The following is a 24,680-nucleotide window of genomic DNA, read 5'->3' as shown; positions in this document are numbered from 1 at the left end:
TTGAAAACAAAATTGTTTCATGAGCAGGGATATTTTAAAAAGAAGCTAGCTTAACATCTGGAGAAATAAGAGGGATAAATCTTAGTTCAAAAACTGCTGCATAGAGGATAAGTAGTATTTCATTTCTGAGCACCTTAATAAAATAAGCTTGGAAGTGTACAGATGATTTTAGAGCGAAGTCTCAGAAGCTGCCAACCAGCAGTTGCAGCTGACTTCAGGTCCTGCTTAGCTCTTTTGTCCCTTTCACTCGCTTAACAGGATGGGAGCAACAGCCCACATTCCAAGGAAGCCTTGCATAAGGTGCAATCCTAAAAGGTTTGGGCAAGCAGGCCGACTGGAGCAGACATGGGGGGGGGGTCAGACAGGGGCAGAAAGCAGGGACTTCCCTCTCTGGCTTGCCTCCTCATGCCCCCCTCTGTAGGGGGCATCTCACATTACCAGATCCCGACAACCCCTCTACAGAAAGGCTTTCCATCCAAGGGTGACGGTGGTGGTAAAGTCTCCCTTTCTCTCGCTCTCCTTGTGGAGTTGGCCAATGGCTGGCCACAGCTGCAGCCTGCGTGGGCTGAGCCTGTAACCGATACCCCCCAAGACATCTACCCTGGGCGACTGTCTCTAGAGCCAGAAGGCAGGCAGGGAGAGGGGAGCCCCGACAGCACATAGAAGACAAGAGGGGAAAGCTGACATGGCCATCCCAGAGAGAAACTCGGAGTGCGGCAGATTTGCCTCCCGCTCAGCTTGTCCTTCCCAGCTTTAATGGGACATATCTGGTTCCCTCTTCTAAAGATCACTTCCTGTTCTCTGCCGCACAGAGCTTTGCAAAAGGACAGCATTGTCCTCCACTTTCGGGACTCCTTGTTGGAGGTGTATTGGGTTTGTGAAGCCTGCTAAGCCGGTTCTGAAAGTCGCCAGGCTTCGGAGCCCTCCCTTCTCCGCCATGAATTTTGGTTTCACCCAGGAGCAAGTGGCCTGTGTGTGCGAGGTCCTGCAGCAAGGGGGAAACATTGAGCGCCTGGGACGCTTCCTTTGGTCACTGCCAGCCTGCGACCACCTGCACAAGAATGAGAGCGTCCTGAAGGCCAAAGCAGTGGTGGCCTTTCATCGGGGAAACTTCCGGGAGCTCTATAAGATCCTGGAGAGCTACCAGTTCTCTCTGCACAACCACCCCAAGCTGCAGCAACTGTGGCTCAAGGCTCATTACATCGAGGCAGAGAAGCTGCGCGGGCGGCCGCTGGGGGCTGTGGGCAAGTACAGGGTGCGGCGCAAATTCCCCCTGCCTCGGACCATCTGGGACGGAGAGGAAACCAGTTATTGTTTCAAGGTAAGGACGGCTCCCTGAAGAGACCTTTTCCGTGGTGGGCATCTCACTGAAAAGGCAGTCGGGGAGATGAGGGAAACAAAGAAACAACTGCCACCAAACACTCCCGTTTTTCTGCAGGCACAAAACCTGCACATTGTTCCTTGAAAACTTTCAGGGCTTGGCTTAGCAAAGTAGCAGTTCAACTGAACTCCTCCTGCTTTGGATTATTGCAAGCGCCATCTTTTTTTTCTGGGGGTACTCAAGGGTACACAGTACCAGCACCTTTTTCTCAGAAGAAAAGCACTGCCCAAGTCTATGGCAACTTTCTTCTCATTACTATCGTACTTGTCCACTTCAGTCAGCTCAGAACAGCCCCACTGGTGATGGGACTGTGCATTGTGCAGGTCATTAAATGCTATGCTCTTTCCCCCTACCTGCATCTCTCCTATACTCAGCATGACCCCAAGTGCTCCCTCACCTCTTTGCCTCTTTCCCCCACTCTGATGCAACCTCCTTGCCCTGGAACCCCATTCAAGACCACTTATGTGGTTCACTCAGTTAGAGCATCCTGCTGATAACACCAAGGTCGCAGGTTCGATCCCCACATGGGACAGCTGCACATTCCTGCATTGCAGGAGGTTGAACTATATGATCCTCAGGGTCCTTTCCAACTCTATGATTCTACTCCTCCTCCCTTTCCAATCCCTCCTCAAATCCTGCTTGTTGTTGTTGTTGTTGACCTTATACCAAGTCAGAACATTAGTCCATCTAGCTCAGTATCATCTATACTGACTGGCAGCAGCTCTCCAGGGCCTGTCCCAGCCCTGGCTGGAGATGCTGGGAATTGAACCTGGGATCTTATGCATGCAAAGCAAATGCTCTAACCCTCTGCTGCAGCCATTCCCCCTTAGTCCTCATTCCCAGGTGAGAAGGTCCCACACATAACCAAGTCCTGTCCTATTCATCCTGCTGCCTCCCTCTTCTCCCTGTTGTCTGCATTGTACTGCCCCTATTTTCTGAGGAATGCTGAAGCGTATGCAAAGCTTCAATTGTATGCTCCTTGGGGCAGGGCTCGGTCTTTCTCTGTATTGGCCATGTTACATGATAAAGCTACACAGCAGCCTCCTACTCTTGTCTTTCGTGCCAATAGCATCTCTCATCTCCGCAAAGTTCTGGGATGAACTCCCAAGCAAGATGCAGAGTAGCTGTGAGGGCCTTTGGGTGACAGTCATGCAAAAGCCATTTATTTGGTGTGGCCTTTTTGCAGCTGATGACTATGACTGGCCAAGGGATACAGCTTTAGTGGATAAAGCTGTGGATTTATTTTTGAGTGGGGGTGGTTGTGAGGTGGAGTTGAATTTCATTGCTATTCATTATTGTAAATTATTTTAAATATATTTCTTAATGTAAGGAGCTTTAAGATTGGAAAAGCAATATGTACATCATAAAAAAAAATACTTCTTCCTCAGTGCTTTACTTGGGGCACCAAGGTTTCACTTTATCTTTGCTTTCCTACCACCTGGTACAGAACTCCTGTGCCATTCTCCCCCATTGCTGCCTCCCCACCCCCCGCCTTGCTTCTCACTTCTCAAGCCCTGTCTTTGGATTCCACCCCATCACCTGGGGAGGGGTGCCAGTTCTGCACTGAGTACAGTGCCAACATATTGCTGAGCCCTAAGGCTTGCCGATCAGAAGGTTGGCGGTTCGCATCCCCGCGACGGGGTGAGCTCCCGTTGCTCGCTCCCTGCTCCTGCCAACCTAGCAGTTCAAAAGCATGTCAAAGTGCAAGTAGATAAATACCGTAGGTACCGCTACAGTGGGAAGGTAAACAGCATTTCCGTGCGCTGCTCTGGTTTGCCAGAAGCAGATTTGTCATGCTGGCCACATGACCTGGAAGCTGTATGCTGGCCCCCTTGGCCAATAAAGCGAGATGAGCGCGCAATCCCAGAGTTGGTCATGACTGGACCTAATGGTCAGGGGTCCCTTTACCTTTACCTAATCTGCCATCATAATAGAACAGTATTCACTGACATTAAAAACAGCATTTGTGGTGATAAGGGAGTTATGGTGATAAGGGAGGGAGCGAAAAGGGGAAACTAGTTTGGGATTGAAGGGATTGGAGAGAAAGAAAAGGAGAGCAAATTTTAGGGATGCCATAATTTTCCTGCCCCTGGACAGGTCTTCTGTGGCTTTAACAGTTGTGTGAGAGGAAGGATTTCAATTTATGCAGCTTTCCCCATCTGTGTGCTAAGGGGAAATTGGCCAGCTGAAATTCTGCCTCTCAGAAACCTGTTAAAGGCACAGCAGCCCTCCCAGGAAAGGTGAGAAGAAAGAAGGTGGCAACTCTAGGAAGTTAACTTTCACAGAGAAGCTTGGTGCTTGTTGTGCCCCCTCATCCTTCAAATATATTTCTCCGTAGTTTTTAAATAAACACAAACTCTGCCCTTGCCCAAGGTTTCACTGCCTAGAGGTTTAAAATCCAACTAACCCATAAAACTTCCCAAAATGATATCTAAGATTACGAATAAAAAAAAGAACTGTTCACTGTCGGGAGCACAGCTATGAATAGAGAATGATGTTATTGCCCCCTGCTGGTCATGTTAGTAGCTGCAAGTGCACAACAGTGCACATTCAGATTAAGAATAATAATCTAAACAAATACACATAGATGAGAGGAAAAGATTCATAGAAGGCCATGGCAATTGAGGAAACAAAGCTCATGGGCTCACTGAAAATGTCAACTTGAGTGCTGCAACAGGCGAAACAAATCCTGAATATATACCCCTTGAGGGGAAAAAGGTTGCCTACCCTTGACTTAATCAAATGAAAAGGATAAATTGCCTGGACAAAGCAAAACTAACACCCTCTGCTCTCATACAGGAGAAATCTCGGAGCGTGTTACGGGAATGGTACATCCACAACCCCTACCCATCCCCTCGTGAGAAGAGGGAGCTGGCAGAAGCCACAGGACTGACCACCACCCAGGTCAGCAACTGGTTCAAGAACCGGCGCCAGAGGGACCGTGCGGCCGAGACCAAGGAGAGGTGAGGGGGCCTCCCTGTTGACGAGGGGCAGGAATGCAATCTCTGGGGCTTTGTGGGTTCAACGAAAAGAAGGTGCAGAGTCGCCTGCTGCCTACCAACACAGCAGGGGATGAAGGGAGGGAGGAAGCCCTGATACTAAAAGTCACAGAGAAAGGGACAGGGGGAACCAGAAGCCCACACCCTTGGGACTACGAGAGGGGCGGGAGCAGAAACCATTGAGAAATATCTTGCTTACTTTAGCCTCCGCCTCCTTTTCTCACTTTCTCAAAAGTTTCCTCTCTGCACTTGGTCTTTGCTCGCTGTCCACTTTTGACTTTCTTTGTCCTTACATTTAAGGCACAGAACATACCCCAAGCAATTATGCTGCCAGCCTGCCTTGGCCTCCCTCCCTCTCAGTCTTCGTTTGACACACAGCCACCTGCTATCAGTCCTTCGGGTCTCCTTTTTCCAAATCCAACTCTGCCATGTCCTTCTCTCTGTCTAGAACAGGCATCCCCAAACTGCGGCCCTCCAGATGTTTTGGCCTACAACTCCCATGATCCCTAGCTAACAGGACCAGTGGTTGGGGAAGATGGGAATTGTAGTCCAAAACATCTGGAGGGCCGAAGTCTCGGGATGTCTGGTCTAGAACAACCTCCTTGCATCATCGGAGGCTGATCCAGCAGAGCAAATGGGGGCACTGCCCCACCAACCTCAGTCTGACCTAAGCCAGCCCCCACCTGCCAGCCAGGGGTGATACCAGCTGTCAGCTTCCTCCTTAGTCAGAAGGCTCACCCATAATTACCTTTTGCCCTGCCCTTTCGAGACACAGGCCCACACCTTAAAGCACTGTGTTAGGTTTTTTGTTTTGCCCCAGCTGTTTCCCCATGTAAACCTGATCTTTACTGCTGAATCAGAACAAACAGCTATTTGGGTTTTCCGTGGATTACTGTTTGCTCTGATTCAGCAGTAAAGAGTGGGGTTTGCGACAAGCCCCCCCCCCCAGACACTGCATTTTAAATGCAAACCAGTGCCTAGAAAGCACAGCACAAAAGGAAGTTGAATGAACCTCAAGTGCTGCTCTTGTACAACTGAGAGGGCATGAGAATAGTGACAAAACTGCAATCCGTTGGTATCTGCCTGTCGTTCGCTCTGACTCCACCTACTCTCGGCCTCCATCCTCCACTCCAAGTGGGCACCAATCACCCTGCCTTCACAAACTGTGTTCTTTATCAGCTCCATATTCCTCCTAAATTTTTCTGCAAACCCTTTCCTGGACCACTGTAGTAGCCACGCTTGTTCCAGTGCAATTTTTTGCAACCGGCTGCTTCTTTCTTCAAGCTCTTTCCTTTCTCTTCTCTTTTGATATGCCCCGTGTTCTTAGATCATGAGCCTCCAGAAAGGAAATGTGCTTGTTCAATGTGTTCTGGTTTAAATACAGAACACTGGTGAGATAAAACCTGTAACTGGGGCATGACCACAGCTCAGGCTAAGGTGGGTTTCACCAAAAGTGATTCCATTCTTCCAGTAATTTTAAATGCATCGTTAACTGGAAGGAACGAGTGGAAAGAGAGAGAGAGTGAATGAAAAGAAGGTGGGGATAGTGAGGGTAAACAAAAAACATTTTTACCTAAAAGGCACTGTGTAGGTGGGGCATCTGAATTTTACTGGAGCAGCAGTACTGGAGAGATGGGCTAGCCCATTCCTGCACTGTTTCCCTGATCAAAATGGCATCTCCAAAGCTTTCATTAGCCCTACAGCCAAAAACACAGGTCTCCTCTTATTTGGCGTAAAGAAAACAGCAGGAAGGTTGGGGTGGACAGTCAGAAAATGCAAAGCCATACCTGCAAAGACTGAAAGTTACCATCTAATCCCTACTTCTTCAATGTCTATTATCTTAGTAAGCACCCAGCAGGACTGATTTCTTAATCTGGCACCCAGAGACAATATTCTCCTCCTCTTCTTCTACTTCTTGCAGGGAGAACAGTGACAGTGGTGCACTGAAGGAAGGAAGGGGCCTTCCACGAGAAAGACACCTACTCTCCAGCTCTGATGACGAGAGCTCTCCCATTGACAGCCCTGCAGCTCATGCATCCAGCCCTTCACTGCTCTACTCTGGTTTGCCACTTTCGGCTCCACCGGGAAACGCCATTCACAATGTCCAGAGGGTAGATTTTCTGCAGCACCAGCCACTCCACAATAGTCTGCTGGGGCCCCTCACTTCTTCCCTTGTAGATCTGGGCTCCTGAAACTGAACAGTGGAACACCCACTTCATCCCCAATGGACTTCCTTTGTTCTCCTTCCGTACTTCTAAGCACTCTCCTGTCCTGCCCAGCCAGCACAGGAACATACGCCATCGGGTACAAAGCATCTTCTCATCTCCTCCTGACCTAGTTATAAGTTATAAGAGGATGAGGCCTATGGCACCTGCAATGCCGTGCTATTGCCCCCACCATTCATAATTCAGATTTTGACAAACTATTCCAGAATCCCACCAGATCTCCACTTTCTCCATTGGAAAAAAAGCAAAACTTTGTGTCGTTATGGAAAAGAACATATTTCTGCTAAAATCAGAAACCACTTCTGCGGGATGGGGGGATTTCGAAAAGATGGGATTTCTGCTCTCAACACATTCCCTGATCCCACACCCCCTGCAAAAACTCCCAAATTTGCTCATACACTGGTTGATCATAAGGGCCAAGCCTTCCTATCTTATAAGAGAGTGGCATGAAATACACCTGATGGCAAAGCAAGGGGAGCTCTGTCCCCATGGAACCAAGCAAAAGTGAAGCAGTTAGCTTCGGTATGAAGCAGAATACAAGTGGATGCAGCAGCTTAAACTGGGAAGCGCAGGAGCATCCAATTAAGAAGGTTAATTAGGGCTTTAGCCTTGGCAGCTGAGCACATGCAAACACCTACCCTCTGGAGACAGCAAGAGCAATTAAAGCGCCTTGCAGAGGTTCCAACAAGCTTAATGACTTTGACAGAGGACTTTAATGAAGCACTTGATAGTTCTGTGGGCGTCCATATGGGAAATAATGGCCTACTGAGCCTACATTATACTTACAGCCATTCTGGGAGAGAAATGTTAAGAGACAGAAGCTCTTTTGTAAGAAGGTTCAGCAAGAATCAATCACTGGAGTTAGGAGACAATTCTTGAATGTGCTTCTTGGAGAGGGTGGGATGGGATCGAGGCCTGCTGTGGTTTCTTGCTTCTGCTAGACCCTCTTTTTCTACCCCACTGAGCCATGTTACTCTGTATTGCCAATTTTCTAATAAATTAAAAACCGAAAAGGGTAGCGTCCTCTTGCATACTGACACAAAGCTGGCCAGCTCAGCTGGTTAGAGCATGGTGCTGATTACGCCAAGCTTGTCGGTTCAATCCCCATATGGGGCAGCTGCATATTCCTGCATTGCAGGGGCTTGGGCTAGCTAGATGACCCTTCAGGTCCCTTCCAACTTTATGATTCTACAAAGGCAGGGCTTTTCTAGGGACTGTCTGACACTCAAAACAAGAATCCACTGCTAACTTGCTTTCCTGCACAAACCTCGAGGCCGGTGTCAGTTCCTTCCTTCTCCAAAGGCTCTACCAGCAACCCATACTGGGGCAGAGGCTCAACTCTACAAGGACACCATCCTGCTAGCCTGAGTGCTTTGTGCCAAATGGTGATTTGGTACATGCACAGCAATGCTCTACTGTGGGTTTTTGGAGGGTAGTTACAAATGCTGAAATTCTATACACACTTACTTGGGACTAAGGTCCATTTAACTCAATGGGGATTTATTTTGAGTAGACACATGACCCTATAAGAGTGACCTGAAAATCAGGAAGTCTCCATAACAAATATCACTGCTGCCACAAACTCACTTGGCAAACCACTATTGTCTCAGATGGGAATAATAATACCAACCTTATCTACTTGAAGATTACAGAGATACCATTGTAACTATAAGAAGTGTCCATAAATGCAAAGCAAAGACATGTCTAGAGGCAAGCAGGTTGTGACATGAGCCTACAGCATGTTTTAAATTGCCCAAAAGCAACCGTTTGAAAAAAAAACAGGTGGCTGCTCCATGGACACCAGTTGCTGCTGCACGGAAAATTGACTGGCACAATTAATTCCTGGGCCCGAACAAGAAATATTCTGGGACCAGTTCTGAAAGGACCGCAGGGAGGAAAGGCACAAAGGCACAAAGGCACCAAAATGCTTATCTTATTTTAAAGCTAGCTTTTATTTTTAAATATAAATAGAGATGAGGACAAAACCTGCCAATAAATATATAAATACATAAATACAACTATGGTAAAAGCCCATTCAAGCCTGCAACAGAATTTCAAACACAAACTGATTGTGAACAGGGGGAGGGACAATTTAAGAGGTGGGTAAAGGATGGGTGACTGAGAAGGTTTCCCCCCAAGCAGGATGTAAACCAACCACAAATGTTGTATAGAGACTCACTTTCTAAGTACAATCTTCCTGACGCCCTACTTTCTCACTGTGAAGCACCCACCCTTGTTAGCTCAGTATCAAGTGAGTCTTTCTGACTCCCTTTCAACCACAGACCAAAGATATAGAATTGTTCCTTTCTCAAGATCAACATGCCCATTGTGTCAGTGGGGACACAATGCTACCCAGAGCAAACTTCGAACTCATTCATTTGCTCCAGGTAAACAGCAAAGGAGCACATGAAGCAACTCACTATATAACAAAGCAAACCTGCTGTGGGGCAAACGAGTCCATGTGGACCTCAGAAATTGCATTTCACGCTGCAGCAAAATTTTCCTATGGATCTAAGGTACTAGGAACTAAACTGACTGGGCGAGATAAAACTTACTCCCTGAGCTAAGCTCTGGTGAAGGGGATGGCGAGTTAAAATCTTTGGCAATAAATATGGACCTGGGATTTTGAAAAACGGGCACCCAACTTTCCATTGTGCTAGACATGGTGCTAGTCAGGGTTAAAAACCTTTTTTTAAAAGCCACATGGATCCTTCCTTTTTTAAAATCAAACCCATTCATTTCAAATGGAGTAGTGCTCCTTGGCTAGGGGCAGGGAACTTGTGGCCCTTCAGATTTTGCTGGAGTGTAACTTCCATTATTCCTGACCATTTAGACATTTGGCTAAGACTAATGGGGGTTACAGGACCCAGCAACAGGAGGAGGGCCACAGATTCCCCACCCCTGTCCTAAAACAAAGGTTAAGTCCCAGGTAAACAGCCAAAACTTCAGTTGGCCCAGCATGGTCCTACCACCCAGGCCCAGGGATTTCCCTTCCCCTTGCCAATGTTGCTATCATTATGTTGCAGACCACCAGAGGCCAGCTTTGGTAGCCTTAAACACAGTGGAAGCCACTGTGGGTCTCTGGTGGAGTATAACATAAAATGCATGTTGTTACTGGGAAAAGTCCACCTGTGTTCTTCCTTCTCAGGAACCACCTTCTGGAAGCTTAGAGGCGCAGCAGCTGATGTGGGGTGCAAGCAGTAGAAAGGAGCAGAAAATAGGTGAGTGTTTATGTGCTACAGGTGGCGACAAGGGGACTCCCGTCTCCTCCCTTTTTTTCTACACCCCCTACATTACCGTCCCAGCCAATGGGGTCCATGGAGCCCCTGTTGTCTGGCACGTTGCTGAAAAGGGGGAGGGAGCAGACACTTCATTGCCAATCCATCAGCTGGAAAATTCTGTAACCATTGATAACAGAGGGGCCATCTTTCCCATGAATGGATATGCCATTACCATTACAGTGCGAAGAGTCAGGGCATAAGCTTGAGTAAAGAGAGGTCACCAAAGGTCTGGGAGCCATGGAGGGATTTTTCAGCGAGCAGCATGTGGAAAGGTTTGGGCGGCTCTGGGTCCTCCTCCCCACTGGAGAAGTCGTCCCTCACGATGCGATTATTCAGGCGGCTGAACCGCCGAGCTTTCATGCTGGAAGAGATGCAACATAAACGATAAGCTTATCACTCAAGTGTTTATTTCCGGCCGACAATTCATCTGTAATCGCCAGATTGCAGTGAACATAACGAAGCCACCATGTGATGGCTGCCATTATGATGTGACAAAAACAAGGTGATGTGAATTGGAACGCAAGGGAACTTCATTTATGTGGCTTGCCATGAAGCGACAGGGGGTGATAACCAACCAATCATAACATGACCCCCCCCAATTGCAGATTAATGAATGCCTGCTTTTAGAAAAATCAAATATAAATAAACACTCGTTAACCTCCCTGCATGATGGAGAGGATGCTGCACAGTGGATCTTAACATGATAACAGCTCATATAACTGTTGAATGTCACCAAATGACAGCAGCACGTTTTTTGTCAGTTTGCTTGAAGGGGGGTACCAGGCTTGCGGGGCAGACAATGGAATTGGAATCCCTTTCTTTTCATGGTTAAGTTCACAGGGAGATAGAAAGGCGATAGAAAAGCATTAGCAGCTCAGCTTCCTACCAAAAGGATCCAACACCCTGAGATATACATAAGAAGCTGCCTTAGATCAACCCTCACGTCTATCTAGCCTGGCAGCGGCTCTCCGGGGTCTTTCCCATCTTCAGGGAGAATTCTGGAGGATTCCCTCTCCACAGGGATGCACCTGTGCAGTTTTTGCTGAATGCTGAATCATAGAATTGTAGAGTTGGAAGGCTGGAGCCTGAGGGTCATTCAGTCCAACCCCCCCCATCCCCCGTAATGCAAGAATCTCAACACATGGTTCCCCATCCAATTTGAAACCATACCAGAACCTGATTAACTTCTGCAAATGTGATTCTAGTTTTATTGCTGCACCACTAGGAGGACTTTCTAAAGACTCGTCTGCTCACCCTAGCATTTGATGCCTAAGATAGACATTTTAGGACCCAGCCTATTCTCTTGACTGCAATCTGTTTTAACTATTTTTTGTTACTGTATTTCCAATACTCTCTTATGCCTGATGTAAGCTGCCCTGGGACCTCATAGTGAGAGGCTGGTAAGGAAACAACAACAACAGGTCCTTTTTAAACTGCAGATGCTGGAGATTTATCCTGGACATTTGGCCTGCAGAACAGGTGCTCTATCATTAAGAAGCAAGTTGAATTCTGTCTTCTTCTTTTTCTCATATTTTATTAAAGCTTTTTCATAATACAGAGAAAGGGCTGACCTAGAAACTGGCCTGCTGGATGACCACCCAAGGAACAGCCTCATGCCACAGCGTGTTTTAATCAGCACCAGACATACCAATATGGCTTCCGCTCTTGCTTCGTCATCATACGCCACAGCTGGGCCAACTCTCTCGTAGCAGCTGTGGAGGCCATGCCTGGGCAAGCGCTGCCAAGATAAAAGATGGTTTGGTCATCCAGATTCACAAGAGGCAGGCGCACGTGAGGCTCTGCCAATGTCCCCAGGTTTCAAGGGAAGCAGGTTACCTTGGCAACCCCCTGCCAGGCTAGCCTTTTGCTCTCCAGAGACCAGTGTTTAAAAACACACAGATGCACACCTGAATGAAACCTAACCCCTCCCTCCCCACCCCCGCCCAAACACACACCTTGCCAGCCCATGGCTGCAAGGAGCTTGTGCAGAAGATATTCTTCCCTTGAAGCACCTAGAATTTTATCATTAAATCAGCTAGCGGGCATCAGAAGAAGTGCAACCCAATCTGGCCCGTTCCCAGGGACAGCTTGTGGTGGTGCAATTTTTTTCTCCCTGGTTACAGGTCTTGATAAAATCGTTAGCATCTCAACTTTCATATGGGGGGATTTAAAAATAAATGTATTCAGGGTGGCTGAGAAACACATAAGCACAGCCTATACAGGTGCTGAGTCCGAGAACTTGGGCCTTTAATACAAGTCGCAAATTCTTGACTAGGGGACAGATTTGTAATTGCAACAGAGCATTGTGCAGTTGACAGATGCAAGGGTGATCGGGGTAGGAAAAAGTGTTCCCAGTAGTCGCCCCAACCCAGTTATGGGAATCCCTCCCACTGCACAGAACACTCTTTGGAAGCTTTGAACAGTCTACCTATTTGCTCAGGGTTATGCTGGGAAAATTGACATTACATTTGATTAAATATTATTCTGTTCTGTCGGGAGGGACAGAATCTGCACTGGGTGTTCAGAATGGGGCAGGCAAAATAACTAAAATTGGAACAACAATGGGATATCTGCTCCTCCCAAGGCATGACAGATGACAGCAACAACCAGGGGAAAGAAAGAAAGACATAACATCTTACAAGGTCAGGAAGAAACACCATGGACAGAATAATTGCCACACATAGGAAGAACAAGGATATAGTTTGAGTTCCTCACTTGCAGTTTTATAACTCATTTAATGAGTCAACACGAATAGAAGTCATTAATATTGCAGTTGCTGTATAAGGGATTATTATTATGATCGGAATGTAATGGAAATTAATGAAATTTTGGGACACAGAAAAAATAATCATCAAATCATTAAATCTAGCACATGGGGCAGGGGAGGCATTTTATCTAAATACGGTCGTACCTTGGCTCCCAAATGCCTTGGGAGTTGAACGTTTCGGCTCCTGAACGATTGAAAACTAGAAGTGAGTGTACTGGTTTTCAAACATTCTTTCAGAAGCCGAAGGTCCGATGGGACTTCTATAGCTTCCAATTGGCTGCAGAAGGCGGGAGGCAGTTTTGAGATGAATGAGGGTAAACCAACTTAAACTTAATCCAGATAAGCCGGGGGGGGGGGGTTGGGGTGGGGGTGGAGAAAGCTACCAGTTCAAGATGGGTATCATGTGAAACTGGGTGGGACTGCACTTCCCCAATAGACCAAGTTTGCAATCTGGGCTTCCTACATTATCTGTGGAAGTACAGGTGGTGGCAAGGGGTGCCTTTTATTATCTTAAACTGAAAAGCCAGTTGCAATCCTAACTGGATATGGTGGATCTCGCTACAGGGATTCATGCACTGGTTCCATCCAGACCGGCCTAGATTTCAGTCTCTCTGTAAGAGTTTTTTGTCCTCCAATTCTCACCGGATGTAGTGCTTGCGGTTCAGGCGGCAGAACATGATGAAGCCATTCACGCACTTCTTTTTCAGCTGCAGAGGAGATGAGCTGCTGCGTTTCTCACCGGCTGCTGGTCGGCGCCTTTGCCTCCTGACCACCTTCTTCATCTTCTTCTGGCTGCTGACCTGAGATGGCCTCACCCTCTTGGATGGTGGTGTCCAGGTGCTGTCGCTGTTCTCATCACTGGAAGACACTGGGAATTCAGGCCTGGCGGTGGCTGTTTCCTGACAGGAGAAAGCAGAAGGGGAGTCAGGCTGCTCAGAGCAGGAAGAGGCGTGTGGAATTGCGCCATCTGGTCCAAATGATCTGCACACCGCTGAGAGGTTTCACTACAATCAAGCGATGTGTAAATTTTGTTGAATACATTCGTACCTTGGAAGTGAACAGAATCCATTCTGGAAGTCCGTTTGACTTCCAAAATGTTTGCCCCGTCGGACGTTCAGTTTCCAAAAGAACATTCGAAAAACAGAACACTCACTTCTGGTTTTCGATCATTCAGGAGCCAAAACGTTCGACTCCCAAGGTGTTCGGGAGCAGAGGTAAAAGTAAAGGTAAAGGGACCCCTGACCATTAGGTCCAGTCGTGACCAACTCTGGGGTTGCACTGCTCATCTTGCGTTATTTGCCGAGGGAGCCGTCGTACAGCTTCCAGGTCATGTGGCCAGCATGACAAAACCGCGTCTGGCGAACCAGAGCAGCACACGGAAACGGCATTTACCTTCCCACTGTAGCGGTACCTATTTATCTACTTGCACTTTGACGTGCTTTCGAACTGCTAGGTTGGCAGGAGCTGGGACCGAGCAACGGGAGCTCACCCCGTCGCGGGGATTCGAACTGCCGACCTTCTGATCGGCAAGCCGTAGGCTCTGTGGTTTAACCCACAGCGGAGCCGAGGTACAACTGTAAATAAAAACAGAGTCTTACAATTCTTGAAAAATCATCTTACTGAATGAATTAAACCCCACTGTTCTTGTAAAAAAAAAAAAAAACACTTTGCTAATCCGACATCAAACACAAATAGACTTCCCCTACCCAATTATGTCGCAGTTTTAAGAAAACCCTAAAAACACAATGAACTGTATTTGACAACTGACTTCAGTTTCCTGTAAACAGTATGAAATGGTACAGAAGTGCAAAATTATACAGGAATAATATGTGGTGTTTGTAACCATCCCCAGTGTAAATTTTTATAACAGGAGGTGGGAACCTTAGGTCTGGGGACAAAATGTGCCACTCAAGGTTTCTTTCTATGTCTATGGACCATGGGACTTTCCCTAGGTTACAACTCACCCACAGTCATGCCCCTCTCAAGCCCTGCTTTGTACCCTACTTGACTGTTTTTGCCTGGTTGTAATGTACCCTTGAACTTTGATAAAGCTTTTCGTTTGCCTGGAGGAAAGAGGAGTGCATGTAATTAGGACTTCACTGACCCAAATGACCTTTTAGTGGAGCCTCAAATTGAAAGAAGAATACAAGGTTGAAACAACAGAGAACAACCAAGTTCCTTATTTGGGATGAATAAATAGAAGTTGCAGGTGGGGTGTGGGGGGGGTTATCTATATGACCCCCAAATGTATAGGAGAATTCATGAACCAGTCAATCACGCTAGACTCCAGTAATGGAAGAGGAGGTTCCCCTACACACAAAAAGTTAACACCCCCATCTCTACAACCTTCTTCTCACCTCTTGAAGATACTGTTTGTTCCATAAAGATGTTCTCCCATTCATTCGTGACATGGGGCTGGAATTGCTTTTACCTGTTTCGTTGTAGGAAAGGTAGCAGTGATCCAGCGTGAATGCCGACTGCAAGAGGCGAAGGAAGAAATTAGAGGTGGGGACCTTTGCAGCCAGAATCTTAAAAGGGGAGGTGGTGCAAAGAAAGAAAGATATAATTAAAGCAGTTTTTCTTTGAAAACAGAGATGTGTTTTCTATCGCTGCTATATGATCCTAGCCTAGATTCCACCAGCCCTTAATTCCTTGAAATTAAATCGCATAGTGTGGCCCAGAGCAATGTAACTGCTCATGGGGTGCAAGCACACTGGAACAACTACAGAGACTGTATCACAAACCACATTAAGTGCTGCTTTATTGGGAAATTGGAGGGACGGGTGTATTCAGACAGAAATGAAACAAATATTTATATTATTACACATACGTCATTTCTAGACAGACCAGTTTGCAAGTATCTGCAAAGAGCTTTCACAGCAAGTCATGCAGAGGTAGGCTGCTGATCTAGTGCCAATGCCCAAGGAAGTTGGGAAGAAGAGACCCTGAGATTTAGCTATAAGGAAGACAACCAAAGCCACCCCTCCAAGGACATAAGTGAATGAGCCACCCATGATAGGCGGAAAACAAAAACAAAGGGAATGACTACTTAACTCGGCCACTGTTTTTGGATAGGCACCTAAGTGCTCATCCCCAGGGGATGTCACAAGAGGCACCATTATCACCTTTTCCAGGAACTGCATTAGTGCCCTGAAAAGAAGCCATAAGGACCACAGAATGAGAGAAAAAAGTTTTTTCTCCCTCTCTCATGACACTAGAACTTGGAACACCCAGTGAAGCTGCATGTTGCAAGATTCTAAACAGACAGAAGGAAGCATTTATTTGCACAGTGCGTAGTTAAATTTTGGAACTCACTCTCACAAGGTGTATTGATGGCCTGTGCATTTGTGCAAGTCATCATTTGATGCTGCAGTGGATGCAGTTTAATGAGGACCAGCTCATGAAGCACAGACTCAACTTGGAATGAAAAATGGAGATGGACGAATACAGTATACATAAAGCTGAGGGGCAATGCACTTACCTTTCTCAAGAGGGTTCCTGAAAGGCCCTGAGAAAAACTGCTAGACTGAGGGGACAGATACACATCTTCAAATAACACTGCAGGATAACAAACAAGGTTCCACTAAATCTCAAGCAAGCACTTTCAAAGAAGGTTATCCACAGTTTCCTCCTCTCAGATAAACTTCATCCCAAACTCAAAGCAGGTGAGGAACCAATCAAGTTCCAGGTTTTTTTTATTTGCTCTCGGGTTTCCCTCTGCCTCTCTCTCAGCGTGTCACAATTTACCCAAATGTAAATCCCACCCCAAAGGGTAATATTATTCGAAGCAATGAAATCTACTGTAGAGGGCTGGGAAGTATCCAAGACACCGTTGATTTGCATTCTGAACATGAGAAATGCTCAGTAGTAGAATTACATACACTACGTCCATATAATGCTGCGGAGGTGCAGCGCTGCATTTCATTAACCACCAATGCAAAACAACCTTGTAGCTCAGCACAACTGTTTTAGGGGAAGACAGAACCATCTCTCACCAATCAACATAATGGCTTGTTTGTGAAGCAACACATCTACGGGAGAATGTGGCAAACCCCACATGTCATTTAATTATACAAATACAGATTTCTCTGTTGCTCCTCCAGAGCATAAGAGGCAGAGGAAGAGACTGGGCCAATCAGATGGATTGGGCTAATCCTAAAGCACACAGAAATATTTATTTGGAGGAACCAGATGGAATAGTTTATTTTGGATGCAATGGTTGTAATTCTGCAGTCAGGGATTTGCCTTCTATCCATCTATATATTTAATATTTAATGGAGAAGAGAAAGATGCTTTGTGTTACACATAGGTTTCATCGGAGGATACAACTGTGCACTCTCTTCTAAAATAAGTTGATAGTGGATGGCTGCCTTAGTGGCCTGAAAATCCCAATTTCCCCCCAGTACCCCAGTAAAATGTTCGGCCTTTATAGCTGCAGAGATAAGCTTATAAGATGGTAAGTAGTACTTTTAAATATATATATATTGGAAACTAGAAAAGGGGGAGAGGAATGATTAAGACTTCCAGAGAGTGGGGGGGGGTAGGATTAAGGGTTCTCCATTGCTCAAGAAACAATGTCATGCAAAATATATGAGCACTTAAATGATATATTCTGTTTGTTTAAATTGGTTTTCATTAGCATAGACTTTGGATTCTCCCCTGCCTCATTTTTAATTTTTTTTGTAAATAACATGAAGCATTTTCTTGCATTTCTGGCTAAAGCAATTTCTTCTAGGAGCTACCCTGCCTTTGAAAAATACAGTATATAAAACTGATTTCACAGGGAAGGTGATGTGCCTGCTATCCCCTCCTTGCAGGGACAGGAAGAGGAGACACACCATGACTTGGAGCAAGAGGCACAACTGGGCCACTCCTTCCTGCAACTTTACCTGGGGAAAGCTCATCCTGGCTGCCATGGAGGATGTGCCTAGGAAGCAGCCGAGCAGGAGAGGTGAAAAGTGAAGGGCTCAGACCCAAATCTGAGCAAGTGTTGCTTTGGGCCTCAATCCGAGGGGAACATAGCTGCATGCTTCCTGCTAAGAAAAGAGAGAGAGAGAGAGAGAGAGAGAGAGAGAGAGAGAGAGAGAGAGAGAGAGAGAGAGATATTTTGTGTCCCATTTTTAGAAGATTGTTTAATATTGGCAGACGGCAACCACAGTGCAAAGCATCTGATGCCTGCCTCTCAATGGCATTTCAGTTGCAATCCTAAACACACTCACTGGGGAAGTACTAAATCCCACTGAATTTAGTGGTGCTGGTTCCAAGTAGACATGCTCAGGAGCAGCCCTTCAGCTTCCCTGCATCAAAGTCCCAGCACCCTGCTCCCCAGCAATGCTTTTTTCTGGGCCTTTCCACAGGTTTGCTTGCAGCTTACCATGGGAACTGTTCACTGGGGACTGGGTGGAGAGCCAAGGGCTGTCTCTGGATGCTTCTTCCTCACAAGAGGAATAATAATGCACAAGCTTTTGTCTGAAAGAATAGAGAGGGTCACCAAGGCAGTCAAGGGTTGCTGTAGCAAAATTTTAAGATGCAAGCAGTAAAAAAGAAGAGCATATCAGGGATGTGGGGGTGTGGAGAGGGGATTCAAGAGATACAAGGTCCTGAGCTGGGTCTACATAATATTTTGAACACCCCTTTCTTTCTTTCTTTCTTTCTTTCTTTCTTTCTTTCTTTCTTTCTTTCTTTCTTTCTTTTCTAATTTTCGTTTCTGATAGATTTCAACACAAGAAACAAAACAACCCCCCCAAAAAAAGTAATAGGAAATAGGGAAAAGAAAATTACATATTATATTGCACCAGTCATTGACGGACTTCCCCTCCTCTCCTTCCCTGGTTCCTTTTATCTTCCACTTCCTCTTGCGTTTTCTTAGTTTCCCCAATCTTTCTCTGCTCCTCCTGTTAAGCTCTAGTTCTAATTTACACTGCTGAAAATATTACCATCCTGCTAGGCTAATTGTCTGGTTATAATAAATTTTCATATAATCAATAAATAATATCCAGTCCTCCTTACCTCTTTTATCATTTTGTTTTCTTATTCTAGTGGTCATGCCCGCTAACTCTGCATATTCTAACAGTTTGAGATGCCCTTCTTTTGTTGGTACCTTATCTGCTTTCCATTTTTGTGCTAGTAACACATGGAGCGCACTTATCAGTGCTGGACAAGTTCCCTGTTGCTGGTTTACATTAGGGACAAGCAACAGGTGGCACAGGGGCTCAATCTGAAACCCCGCCCTTGGGTTTCCTATGTGTCCCACATTCCCTCCAAACAAATCCTAAATGCCCCCTCTACCATTATATTATGTAGTATAGGTAATTGGACTTGCAAAGAGATCTTTTACCCTTTGTGAGAGCCAGTGTGGCATAGTGGTTAGTGTGTCTGATTAGTGCCAGGAGACCAGAGTTCAAATCCCCACTTGGCCATGAAGCTCCCTGGGTAACCTTGGGCCAGGCTTGCCACTCAGTCCAACCTACTCCGCTTGTTGTGAGAATTAAATGAATAGGGGGAGAACCATGAACACCACTTTGAGCTCCTTGGAGGGTAAGGTGGGATATGAATTATAATAAAATAACACCCCTGCCCACCCTCTATGCATCTCGCCTGCTGACTCTTGTGTAGGGCTAGGGAATATATTGATATACCATCCAAAACTGGTCCATTTATCGTGATATCAGTTTCATAATTACTGACCTGGCAATCATGTGGGTGGGTCAGTGGGTGTTATGCAAAAATCACTCATGTGTGACAAACCATGAAGCCAGCTAATGCTTCTACATGTTTAGCTGGTGATATATCACAATGTTGAAAACCAGGTATTGCCCAGGCCTATTTTTCGCCTCTGCATAGTTCCATCCTTATTTCAGACATTGTGATATTATTGGTATACATGTATCACAATGTTTAGCGGATGACATTGCGATTTTGAAAACCAGAAATCGCCCAGCTCTACACTTGCGAAAGAGGCCAGGCACAGCCAAATGGGAATGAGCAGTTTAGGTGGATAGTTGGAGATTTCAGAGGCAAAGTGACAGGGGAAAACATTCCTCTTCTTCTCCCAGGCCTTTGGCTAATTAAACAATCTGTGGCAGGTATTGCTGTTTGCTTGTTTCTATGTTACGCATTTTTGTGCTTTTATATTGCATTGTGATCCTCAGGTGGAGGGTGATACAGAAATCCAATCGATCAATAAAGCCTATACTTTTGGCTCTCCAGCCCCTGCCCAGTTCAAAACATAAGGTCTTTGTCAAAAATGGGTTCCAGACCAGAGGTCTGCTTCAAGCTACTCCCTCGTGGGAACACAACTTTACAAGCTGCCGATTATCCACTCTCTGCTCCTACCCCATTGGTGAATGTCCAGGTCCTTCGTACGCTACTTGTGCTGCACACACAGAAAACACATCTCCATCCTTGCTTTCCTCTTGGCTGTGACCCAAGTTCCAGTCTGCCAGTAACAGTTACAATGGGAGGGGAAGGGGAGAGTTGTTAGAAACTTTGCAGAACCCATTCACTCCATGCTCTGTGAGCTACAGAAAGAGAGTTTTATTACAGCCAAGTACGACTAGGAACAGCACGCAGAGAACAGCTCCTGGTGGCCTCTCCCCAAGGTTAAAGGCTCCATTTTAAGGTCTGATAAAAGTCCAAACCTGAATTTCCTTTAGAAACAACTGATATAAAACTGATATAAACTGGACTGCAGATTCTTCCCTCCCCCATAGGTTAATGTTTAATATACTGGACATGTCATCCTTTTGAAGTATGACAGTCCCCTATGGGGAAAAAGAATCTACAGTCCAGTTAATATCAGTTTATACAGTTTATACAGCATGTGCTTAACTCTCCCACCTCCTTGAAATAAAAATGCTTAACTTTGGTGGGAGATGGGAGAGTTAAGCATATGATGTAGTGCGGTTAGCACACTAATTCTAGAGAAAAAGAAATACAAAGAATTCAGGCTATGTTTCATCAGACCAAGTAAAGACAGCAGGTTTAACAGAGAGCAGTCTGCTTGTTGCCGAAGTGTGGCATGTCTGATGAGATTTATTTCAAGGGACAGAATCCTTTGCTCTCTCCATCTTGCTCTCTCCATGTAATCAGCCGTTCTATTCTGCCTAATGAAGAGTTCATCAGCATTCAAAACAAAAGCCTAATTGGCATCTCCCGGTAAAATGATTGGTTAATGACAGGCAACATAAAGTCATTTTTCACACGACACATAACTCATTGATGGAATTCACGGTCACAATATGTGGACATAACCAGTGACTCCTGACAAATTCATGGAAGAGCATATGTTTATTTGTGCCTATTTGGAATGAGATTAAAACAGAATGTCCATTTTCAGGTAAATCCTTGGAGGATATGTTTACTGGTGCTTAAAAGCAAAGAGAGGAAAATAGAACTCCCATGCTCAGAACACAGTTAATCTCTGAGTATTATAGGTTGGGGATCAGCATCAAGGGATGGCAACCACCTGCCTGACCTGCTCCTGAATGGCCACTGTTAGGAAGAGAAACCTTGGCTAGACAGATCTTTGGTCTGTTTCAGCAGGAGTCCTCTTATATATCCTAATGTAACAGAAGTCATCATCCAATAAATTACACTGTATTTCTTCATTCTAATAGTCTTACATACAGATGAAAAGTTCAAATTACTGTGAAGTATCAGCCTCACATTCGTTACCACTGTGCCCTTGCTCTTCGTTAAAAACTTTACACAAAAACTGCCAAGAAAGCAACAAGGCAACCACCCCTACAGCACAGAATGGGACTCCACCTTTGGTGATGTCCAGAAAGGGAGCGCTTGCAGGCCGGTAATATTCTGATTGCTTCTGGGAGGACGAAAGGAGCGCAGACACCTCTTCCACAGCAGAAACGCTCTCCTCTCTGCACATGTCGGCTTGGGAAGGGCCCTTCTCAGTCTCCAAAGCAAGGCACTTGCACACTTTTTTGCTCACCCCTCGCCGCTCTGCAAAAACAAGTGACACAAGCGTTATTGAGCAGAGTCTCAGCTATTGCAGTCACCTGCCCTGTGGCATCAGGTGCATTTGCTAAGTAAAGGTGAGACTCTTATGCCCACGTGGAGCAGAAACATAAGGAAACCTCAGAAGCCTTGCGGGTCCATTTCTAGCCTCAAACTTCATTGGTTCAAGAGCCCCCTCCCTCCAATACATGCTGCCCTTCTCTGAGATTCGCCTCTGCTAAGGGCACATAGACCAAGTAACCTGCTTCCCCCTCTTAGCTGTGCAGTGCAGGTACTCCTTCTCCACATTACCCCCACTCCAAAAGCAAAAGGCACATTGCACCCAATCCGCAGCCTATCCGAGCTCCACTCTGGCCCCTGCCACCAGCCTCATGGGTTGGTGGGGAGGGGTCTGGTGCAGCCTGTTGTGTGAAGGTGGGAGAAAAGAAAGGCCTAAGATTGAAACACGTAAAGTAAGAGGTTGTAGAACGCAGCACTTGCAGGATGCTTTCTGCAACCTGATTTGCGAGTGCGTCTCCTCTTCCTAGGTTTCTTGCAGACGCCCAGAGGCTTGGTTTTCTTTGCTCGTGGTGTGGCTTCTCTTTGTCCTCTCTTCAGGGCAGATGCTGCCATCTGCTCAGACCCTCCTGTTTTCATAAAAGAGATAATTGTTCATAAAGGTCTTTCAGACTTTTTATCCTCTACATTAGCTGACCCCAACATGCCTCCACCCCCTTGCTTCCACATATTTTTCTACCTTTTCCCCCATTCCACCCTCATTGTTCTAATCTTTCCACAGGTACTACTTGTCCAAAAAGCCAAAATCACACTTTCCATCCCTCAAGTGTACTCTTTTGCCCTTACATTGGAATCCTTTACTTCCTGGCTCCTCATTAAATACCCAATAAAAACTTGTATTTTCATCAGATCATTCCCTAAACTGACTACCTATCTCTATATTACAGTCCCTTTTCTTTGGTCCTCAACCACTGCATAGGTTGCAAGTCAGAAGGCAAGTCATGTGCTCTTTATATTTTGCTTTACATACAGTTCCTAGGTTATGTAGGTGCTCCAATATAAAAAATGGACTGTGTAATTCTAGAACCAGAAAAATCCACATTCTGCTGAAGGCATAAACTCACACATGCTCATTTGTAACCCAGAAGAAAAGAGCAAACTTCTGTCAAGATTTCCTGCTTGGTCACTAGGAGGCAGTTCTTACCACAGGAGTTCAGGAGAGAGACTATTTGAAATCTTGCATTATAGGCTGCATCTATTCACTCCTTAGTTCCTTTTGGGTAGTCATTCTCACATTACTCCCCCACCCTTCCCAGACAGATATCTTGTCCGATTAATTAACCCTTTTGTGGCTGCATAACTTTCTTTGTTCTTAATCCACAACACTTGCAACATAACTTGTTAAGTTTTGCTGCCTTCTCTGCCTCCCTTTGGTGCTGTATTACCTTTCTGTTCTCCGCAACGGACCTGGAGAAGCGATCTGGCCGTATCAACACTCGCCTGCAAATGTTCAATGTAGTGGAGGACCCGGAGGAGAATTTCTTTCTGTTTCAAGTCAGACAATCCAAAGCAAATGACAAATGAGAGGAAATAAAAAGAGGAATGTTTGCAATTCCTACCAGTATAAAATTTGGGAGCTGCAACACCACAAGGCCCAGTGTGTGAAACATACAAAATTCTCTCAAGAGCCAGGGCCAATTCTCAACTGTATGAATCAGAAAGCTTATTTTAACAGAATGCACATGGTAAATTCTGCAGTATAGTACCTTTGTCAGCCTCTTGCAACTAGTCCGCATAGGGATGGGCAACATCTGAGCCAGTTCTTTAAGTGTGCTGGTATAGTTATTGCATTTTCTTCTGTTGAGAAATAAAGGGAGGAGTCAGACACTTCCTCCGAAAGTCAGTTGGTAATTTTTATTATTATTTTAAAATGCTGATGCTTGCTATCTTTTAATAGCTAAGAATAACACGATGATAACAAAGCAGAAAACGAAATTCTCATTGATTCATGTAGAGGCAGTTCTGCATATAGGGTTGTGGAGCAAAGCAACTTTCAGATACACATTATTAACTCTGCAGTCCTATCCTAGATATATGTTTCCATAGAATACCGCCCCGCCCCGCATTCAATTGGACTTACTCCCAGTGAAGTGTGTAGAGACCACCCTTTTGTTGAAGCCAAGCAGGTGCGGGTCTGCTCAGTGCATAAACTTCCTGGGCTCTGGGAATGAGGCGCCAGGCAGCTGCCTCCTTGGCTCTTGGAGCCTGTAGGAGCACTGTGCCTCCCTCCCTATGCCAGGCAGAAGCTTCCTAGACTTTGGGAAGGAGGCACCAGGCTTTAATGCTCTAATTTACAGGGAACATTTAGGGGACTAGCCTAGTCCCTCTGACCACATGCCACTGGTGAGAGGTGTGGGCGGGCCACCAACCTTTGGGCTCGCACAAAGCATCGCTGATATTCTAAAGTCCAAAGTCCGCCCCTGCATGTGAATGCCACTTTGGATTCCAGGATGGAATAAGAGTGTGATGTAATTGCAAGAAAATAAATAGATTAATAGATAGCACTTTAATTCTGACTACCACAGCCCTCCACTACAATGCACATTGTTCCTGACCATTGGGCATGCTGACTGGGGGTGATGGGAGTTGAGAGCCGAAGTGCCTCCTGGGGGCCACAGGTTCCCCATCCCTGATGTAGGGTTTCAAGCTGTTTGCTTCCTCCTGCCCCTTACCTGTCACCAGAATTCTGTTGGGAATTCTTGCCGTTTGGCTGCAACTCCTCAGAGCAAATACATCCAATCTGGTCCCACATCTATAACAGAGAAAGGTGAGGGGTGAGAGAGAAATACTGTTAATTCCTGATGCAGAAAAAAAGGAGGTGAAGAGAGGGGGGAGGAATTAATCTACAGAGAAAGGGGGAAAGAGTTGGGGTACAAGGAATGGAAAAATGGAACTGGGAAGCAAATTATATTTGCTGTATATTCGTCGGAGCCAGAATACCGCCTTTCCAGCAAGGCGAACAAATACTGAACAGAGCACTTGCTCAATATAAAA

At 45.9% G+C, this 24,680-nt stretch overlaps 2 protein-coding genes across 2 annotated transcripts; one reads left to right on the top strand and one right to left on the bottom strand.

Moving 5' to 3' along the window:
• The first annotated feature begins 794 nt into the window (after positions 1-794).
• LOC118087046 (homeobox protein six1b-like) lies at positions 795-7,608 on the top strand. The gene is made up of 3 exons (XM_035119309.3): positions 795-1,321; positions 4,181-4,344; positions 6,302-7,608. The coding sequence occupies exons 1-3, from the start codon at positions 938-940 to the stop codon at positions 6,570-6,572; spliced, it is 819 nt and encodes a 272-aa protein (XP_034975200.3). The 5' UTR covers positions 795-937; the 3' UTR covers positions 6,573-7,608.
• Positions 7,609-8,538: 930 nt separating this feature from the next.
• MEIOSIN (meiosis initiator) lies at positions 8,539-24,438 on the bottom strand. Its single transcript, XM_088672701.1, has 13 exons — positions 24,359-24,438; positions 23,393-23,483; positions 23,072-23,171; positions 22,127-22,255; positions 21,423-21,614; positions 19,989-20,091; positions 18,028-18,122; positions 17,543-17,689; positions 16,135-16,211; positions 15,011-15,130; positions 13,296-13,552; positions 11,535-11,624; positions 8,539-10,247 (listed from the first exon to the last, which is right to left on the bottom strand). Exons 1-13 carry the CDS (start codon positions 24,436-24,438, stop codon positions 10,076-10,078), a joined length of 1,653 nt encoding a protein of 550 aa, XP_088528827.1. The 3' UTR covers positions 8,539-10,075.
• Between the last annotated feature and the right edge of the window lie 242 nt (positions 24,439-24,680).

The sequence above is a fragment of the Zootoca vivipara genome, chromosome 6 (genome assembly GCF_965207765.1).
Source record: "Zootoca vivipara chromosome 6, rZooViv2.hap1.1, whole genome shotgun sequence".
Taxonomy (NCBI): domain Eukaryota; kingdom Metazoa; phylum Chordata; class Lepidosauria; order Squamata; family Lacertidae; genus Zootoca; species Zootoca vivipara.
Note: the sequence above shows the minus strand (reverse complement) of the source record. Positions and strands in the feature narration are given on the sequence as shown.